This window comes from Arctopsyche grandis, chromosome 11, assembly GCF_051622035.1.
Source record: "Arctopsyche grandis isolate Sample6627 chromosome 11, ASM5162203v2, whole genome shotgun sequence".
NCBI classification, from domain to species: domain Eukaryota; kingdom Metazoa; phylum Arthropoda; class Insecta; order Trichoptera; family Hydropsychidae; genus Arctopsyche; species Arctopsyche grandis.
The window spans coordinates 14,318,407-14,326,230 of NC_135365.1; the positions used below are offsets into that span (position 1 = coordinate 14,318,407).

At 28.9% G+C, this 7,824-nt stretch overlaps 1 protein-coding gene across 7 annotated transcripts in view; it reads left to right on the forward strand.

Annotated features, from left to right (window-relative positions):
* Window positions 1–7,469, forward strand: part of sky (GTPase-activating protein skywalker) — a 68,410-nt gene extending 60,941 nt beyond the window's left edge. For 2 of the 7 annotated variants that reach the window (XM_077440795.1, XM_077440792.1), the window contains 6 exons: window positions 1,026–1,194; window positions 1,375–1,404; window positions 1,767–1,853; window positions 3,542–3,700; window positions 3,775–3,998; window positions 4,086–5,106. In XM_077440795.1, the coding sequence (XP_077296921.1) occupies window positions 1,026–1,194; window positions 1,375–1,404; window positions 1,767–1,853; window positions 3,542–3,700; window positions 3,775–3,998; window positions 4,086–4,227 (811 nt within the window). In that variant the 3' untranslated portion in view covers window positions 4,228–5,106. Of the gene's footprint in view, window positions 1–1,025; window positions 1,267–1,374; window positions 1,405–1,766; window positions 1,854–3,541; window positions 3,701–3,774; window positions 3,999–4,085 lie in introns of all 7 variants that reach the window. The other 5 variants (XM_077440796.1, XM_077440794.1, XM_077440798.1 and 2 more) reach the window with 5 other exon arrangements.
* The last annotated feature ends 355 nt before the right edge of the window (window positions 7,470–7,824 follow it).

Genomic DNA, 7,824 nt, shown 5'->3' on the forward strand with positions numbered 1-7,824 from the left:
CTAAAAATATTTCTTTGTCTACTTTTAATTTGAAACTACCAACTTTGGTATACTATCTCATGATACTTTTCGGTTTTGTTTTTTTTTTTAATACTTTCACTTGCCAAGCAGCACCAAATAATTAGGCTAATCCTATAAATACAAAGTTTTGTAACAGTATTACCAATAATAGACAAGGATAAGTACCGAGAGAATATTAAATACTATATCTACATATGTATATACATATGTATGTATAAAAATATGTTTCAGTTGGTGTTTATAAAGTTTCAATATACATACATACTCGTATGTATGTATATGATATATTTTCATCTTAAAATTGCTAAGTTCTTGCTTGTGCAGATTAGGTATTATCATATTACATTTATGTATATGCTGAGGTCTTTTGAATACATCCAATTATTGACTATGCTATCACATTAAATGGTATACAATGCCCTACACTTATTCAAAAGACCTGATAACTTACCGCAGCTTAAGTTGATCGACAATAACGAGTTTGTCACGAGACAAAAACGATTTATGGTTCCTGTGAATAATTTCAGTGTTATCTCCGCTATTCATGATAGTCTAGTTTTTGTATTTGATATTTTAAATATAATAATACTGCTTATAAGTACAAGTATACATTTCGTCCGTTCATGTATTGTACACAAAATAACAAATTGACAAACTATTAGGCATAGTTTTAAATATTTTTAATAGTTTATTCCATCTTCCACTATTTGTCTTCTACGTTTGTGTACTCTGGGTTGAAATATTTTATAAATCATCGGAAATAGGAATTATAGCAACGCTTAAATGCTGTTTCCACAGGATTTCACATTTTAAATATAGCTTAAAGTTTCATGCGACATCGTGTGGTACTTTTTTTGAAGATACCTTTTGACTGTTAGCACTTAAAACTAAAGCCTATGGTTCGTGTATGAACAAACTAGAATGTTCATGAACGAACCGGAGTGAACACTTGGACTGTAACATATATGTACATATGTATATCTAATTTTGTTTTTTGTTTTCAGTTCTCAATACATATCTCGAGTATTCATTAAGACTGAAATGGTGCTCAAATCGCGATCAGTTTTGAGCGGGTCACGGCAGCTTGTAAGATCTCGATCGTCAGACAATTTACCCAACAGTCAATCGCAAGTCAACATACAGATGATGTCTCACACACTTACTATAAGAGAGGTAAAACTACTTCTTAACAAAATAAATAATTTCAATTTTATTACAGTTAGGGTATTTACGCTGGGAAAATATGTGAATGAAGTTTTTTATAATATAAATGAAATTTTTTTAAGGATTATGTTATATTTTTATACTTTTTACCGACATATATGAAGATGTACGTACTGTTTGATTTTACAGAAGTTGTCTGATGACACGTGTAAGCAAATGGTATCGTATCCGTTTGTATCTTTATTTTTGCTTGATGATATTTCATCTGTTGAGAATGTTTTGCATACTAACACAATATTATTATGTGTTTAAATTGTGATTAACTTGTCGAATAGATTTCTTTAATACTCCGAATACAGAGGATGGAATAATTATCGCTGTTTTACTTTTGTTTTGACACTTAACAGATCTCTCATTTTATATACATATTGTATACTACTTTTATTATTAACCTTTCAAGTGCGCGCGTTTTATTATTTGCGACTCGTACGTAAGTTACACTTGAAAGGTTAACGGTGATACTCATTTAGAAATAATATTAAGGTTAGAATATTGTGTGTTATCATGCTGCTACTTACTAGGGCGCTCATTCTCCTGGGCCACGTGCCCTATCGGTCGGTGTGTATCCCATACATGCTATAAAGTCGCAGATACTTGACCAAAAGGAAGTAAGTCTACAATGAATTGAGTAAATGGAGCACATGCTAGATGTCTTGAGCAAATTTACTAGTTTAGAACTTTTCTTTTCTTTATTTTTTTTATCTAGTCGTAAATTATACGTGCACAAATACGACGATTAATACTGTACGTATGTTCATATGTATGTAGTTGCTTCAATTTGTTAATATATCTACATGTAATATATTTTTAGAGAGTTCATGTTTATTATGATTAATTACTTTTGTTGTTATTATATCATATTTGTTTAAGCATTTTAATTTCTTTGTTTCTTATGCATTGGAACACATAAAATAATTTCAACATGTAGAGCGTTTACTTAATCGTATTATGCGGTTATTTGATTTGGATCTCTTCATAAATTGTTCACTACAATCTAACCCAGTGCTTCCCAATTACTTTCATGTCACGACCCCCTAAATCTGAAAGAATTAATTCCCAGCCCCTAAAAATTTTTTTTCTAGTTAAAAGGTTTATTTGGCAGTAATTATTATAATTATAATACACATATTTATATTCAGCACAAAATTATAGAAACTTGCTTAAAAACATTTTTTTTTTAAATAAAAACTACACATGAAACAATTTAATGCGATAGATGAGGTCGCATGTTTTTACATAACAAATCGATATCGGGTTCAATGTCAGAAATGCTAACTCGCAAAGCATCTTCCAAAGTCTCCGTGGAAAGGCATGACCTTTGCTTATTTTTTAAAATAAGTAATGACGAAAATGCTGTTTTGCATAGGTACGTAGTCGCGAAAGGAATAAGAGTTACCAGGGCTTCTTTTCCAATAGCAGGATATTCTTGCTGTCGCCTTAACCAAAATGCTGAAATACTTTTTTCATTAAATTCCACTTCAATCAAATTATCTGATCTGATATCGATCAACTCTTCTTGGGCTGTCCACGTAGTATGATCATATTTTAAGGACTTGGCAAATGGTGTTCTTATCCAATTGTTCCTTTCATCCTCATCCAAGTTTGGGAAATAATTCCTTAAAAATATACATTCCCCAAATATGTAATGTGGAAAAATATTCATAAATGAATATTTGTACTTTCTATTGAATATTTTCGCGGCCCCCGCGAGAAATCCTACGGCCCCCCAGGGGGTCGCGACCCCAATTTGGGAAGCATTGATCTAACCTATTAAAAAGAGTTTCAAATATTTTTATATTAAATAAACGTCATCTTAATCGATTATGTGTTCCATTGTTCATTTTATAATACATAGAATGTAATACTGAAAAATGATTATTAAACATTTAGATACTTTAGTAATGCTTATATGATTGTTTTAATATGCCATTTAAACTATTATTTGCTGATTTAGTGTAATCGTTATTTTTCTTTATATCAATGCTGCACAAGCAATTTTTTAATTTTAAATATTGTAGAATCATTTCATGTAAAATAAATCACATTTGCATGATTCATTATGTTTCGATTTATAATATACACATATATATAAATCGCTGAAATTTTTTGAGCTTACTTTATTAAAATCAAAATATGATATTAAAGAACATGTCATATTTTAATTTGCATGGCGATTTAAATCGCCCTTCAACCTACGTCAAACATATAAAACTGTAAATGACGAATATTGCGATTGCCATTTTTTTCCCGTTCCATTTACACATATTAAATTGATATTTTTTATTTTATTTTTTAGTTATTTACTTTATGGTCATGGCTTCCAGTACGTATTACAATGTATCAACCTGTGTTACTCTACACAACTGAAGAACACGGTTGTTCGTTAACAACGTTTTACGTCAGAGTGGAACAGCATGAACCTACACTACTCATGATAAAAACTTGCAATAACGAGGTTCGTTGAATTTTCATTCACATCATAACACTTGAATTGTAACGATCGCTTTCACGCTTTGATAATTTTCTCAGGTATTTGGAGCATATTGTTCATCAAGATGGTATGAGCGTAACATGAAAGACGATCGTGGTAATAGACAGGCATATTTTGGCACTGGTGAGACATTCCTTTTCTCACTTTATCCGGATCGGGCAAAATATCCGTGGATTGGATGTGCCGAAGGCTCTGATCGAGTAGGACATGGCGCTGAATTATTCATGGCTGCCGATTCAAAGATGATCACAATAGGCGGAGGGTGAGTTTGACAACAATTATCAAGGATAAAATGATCGTTTTAAAATTGTATCTATTTTTTTATTTTACTTCTTCAATGTAATTGTAGAGGAGGCCAGGCAATATGGATGGACGAAAACATCAGGTACGGGAAGACTGACCGTTGTCAAACTTTCAACAATCCTCCGCTATGTCCCAGTGGTGATTTCGAAATCAGAGTATTAGAAGTGTACGGTTTTGCCGGTGCCTAAAAAAAACTTGGCAGTTGTGTTCGACCGTTTTTGAATTGATTGAAAGTATTATATGCGCACATACGCGCATACTCGCAAGGATGTGTATCTGTATGTACATATGTATTTATTACATACAGAATTTCGCTTGTTAATTTTTGATTTGTGTAATGATTCCATTAAATATTCGTATTTAAATACAAAAATATATATTTACGAAAAATATTTAATTTTATTCACTTAATATTACCAACGAAGTGTATTATTGTCTTATTCAATTCATCGAATGTATTTAATGTTTGTTTTTTTTTTTGTAAATATGTTATGTATGTATCGAGAACAAATGTAGATCTAGTTATTTGTTAAATTTTAAGAATCTTCACTTAACATCGTTATTATTATTTAAAATTACGACAGCCATAATTAAATTGAGTTTATTTTGCAAGATGGCTTTAAGTGATAACTTCCATTCATTATACATATATATATTTATTTATTATTGTATTCTTTTAAGTTAAATTGCAACATATATTCATAATTAGAATTAGTAGTTGTGTCTAAAATATCTAACCCGTATGATAATTTTTGAATATTCACTCCATAGTTTTGTATAAAAAATATTAATTATGTCGTAGATGTTAAATAAATTATTCATGTTGGTTAGATCCTTTAAGCAGAACTACATCCAATGTTATTGGATTGTCGAAAATGTATTTCTTAATTTAAAATAATGACAAAAATCTTCCTTGATTGCACTTGTTATGTATTAATGATATTTAAACTGTATCTGCTAAACTATTTCAATCGCTATAATACATAGATTGATGGAAAAAATTTCATTTTAGGGAAATTTAGCTTTCTTTAAGATTTTTTTGAAAGACTGACTACAAATTATGTTTCAAAAAATAAAATATTTCACTAAATTTCAAAGTATTTTGGGTTTTGAAATACACCCTCTTCTTCCTCTTTCCTTAAAGGAAAAACTATCATAAGATATTTGTATATGTATTTTTTTGTTCTTTATTTGTAATGACATCAGAAATATCGCATACCATTCGACAATTAAGCGTGTGGCTGAATAAAGATTTACAAAGGTCAAATTTTGTTGGTCAAACTATGCAGATCGTACAAGACAAAAATAAATACTCTATACTATGTTCTACGACTAACATTTATACATATGTACGTACTTATTTGAACCCCTTCGACTTTTTTCGCACGATCTTCTGAATAAATATCATTAGAATGTGTTATGTATATTTATTTATTTTATATAAAAAAACTAATTTTGAACAAATATCTTGATTCGGCCGCATGCTGTAACCATTAATTTTTATTTAATGTGATTTTATCATTTATTTCAATACGCTCTGATCACAAAAGGTTGATTTATTTTGTTAAGTTTGATATGTTATGTGTATGTTTGTAAGTAAATAATCTGTAGTACAACAATTATATTTTAGTTTATTTAGTAAAAGAGAAGAGTGAGACATTATTACAAAAAGGAAAAGGGTGATACGCATTGTTACATTTTTTTGTCTAAAAATATTATTTTCATTTGATTCAACAATTCCTCTCATTAGCATTTTTAAGACTAATAGGTTATTGTAAGTTTGAACAAAACATGTGATTATTTGTATGTACAATTGATTCAATTACCTAATAATATATTGGTGCACAAATTGGTTTGCCAAACAAATTGTATTTGTGTATTGTTATATTTTTCTATAGTCTATTAAAATTTATTTCTGTTTTGATTTAGCTTTACATATAACTGGGGATCAAAAACATTGGCAAACTTATAAGTACGATCATGTTTTATTTTTGTTAAATGTTTAAATTTTATGAGCTTGTTATTTGTTCAAAATTAAAATTATACTTACTTGTTCCTTTCCAATGCCTATGACTGTTTTATCTATTTTTTTTACTTTATCCATATACAAAGTATAATCGATAAAGTATTGTTATTTTATGTGTGCGCGCGTACGTATGTGAGTTCATAAAAATAATGTAAATATTATATATTTACATTCTTATTATATTGAAATAATAGTATGCCAGTTCAGTGAATTTTTATTATTATAATAATAGATTGTGATAATTATCTCATATCACTTGGTTTTCTTCGGATGCTTAGTTTACTTTAGTTAAGTTACCCCTTAGGACTGTTAATAATTCTAGTCTTAAATTGTATTCTATCGTATAATATATACCTTAATATTTTGTAACTAAAATATTACTCAAATTTATATTCCTCCATTTTAGCTTAGCTTTATTTATGTATTATATCATAATTACATGCAGAGCAATTCTATTATTGCTGTATCTCATTTTTTGTTATATCATCGCTGTTATTTAAACATTATATTTATGTATATGCACTGAAACCATGATCTTTCATTCCCTTTTATTTATTAACTACGTCAATGTATTATATTATATTTGCATATAGTATGAACCAAATGCAAGTATTAACTGAATGTTTATTCCAAAAGTTAACATACAATTACTCACCACATTACGACTCATTCAAACAATTTTTTTTCAACTTGAATCATTATATTATGTACTAGTCATTATCTTTGTATGCTCCAATAACTGAATAGTCTTGTTTGAAATTCTTTGAGTTGTGGATAAAAACTGTTTACTTGACTTTTTAATTACCAAATCACCTAAGGTTGGTTGCTTATAAATTAACAATGTTGTGATCAATATTTTCCAATTATGAAGTCCTATTATTATGAAAAAATTAAGTCTGTAAAAATATTCTGTATGTATAGTGCTAGGGAATTAATGAAATTTCACCAATTGACTATTGGATTTGAAATATGGCTTTCGGCTATGATCTATGATCACGTTTTCGCAAGGTATTTATAAATGTATAAATCCCAATTGTAGACTAGGAATGAAAAGCTTTCATGTTTGAAAACCTGTGTATGTATGCAAATCTTTCAATGCTGAATCTAAATGTATTTAAAATACTTAACTTTTGGATATAAAATTCCAAGCAAATAATTATTTGTTAGTGAATGTTTGACATGTTTTAGGTGCAATATTATTACGTATTTATTATAAACATCAATGTTATCAGTATAATATTTAACAATTTTCTGTGTTGTTACATCACTGTTACATTCGAGTAGCGTTAAAAACATTGTCTTGCTACGATTGTGTATAATTAAAATGTGTATAAATTATATAATTGCTATACATTCATGTTGATATGTTGCTTATATTACGTAGGAAATATATGAAATATTATTATATACTAGTTTCATTAACCACATTATTAACAATTGTTATGATCCTACATCCTATAAACTTTCTACAGCATTTCAAAACTATTGTATTATGAATCTGGATCTAAAAATTCACTAAAATTTTATATGTATGAATCCAAACAAGTTGAGGTAAATTTTCAAAACCTTACAAAAAATAAAAACAAGTGTGGCCAGTATACATACATATATACCTAAAATTCTGGGTCCCGGAAAATCAGAGTTTTACGAAAACATGATATATTTTGGCAAATTAGGGCTAAATCAAACGTACTCATGAACTCCCCCCTCTCGAGAGCTGTTCGACTGCTTAACTTACTGGCACATAACTTGGACCTCT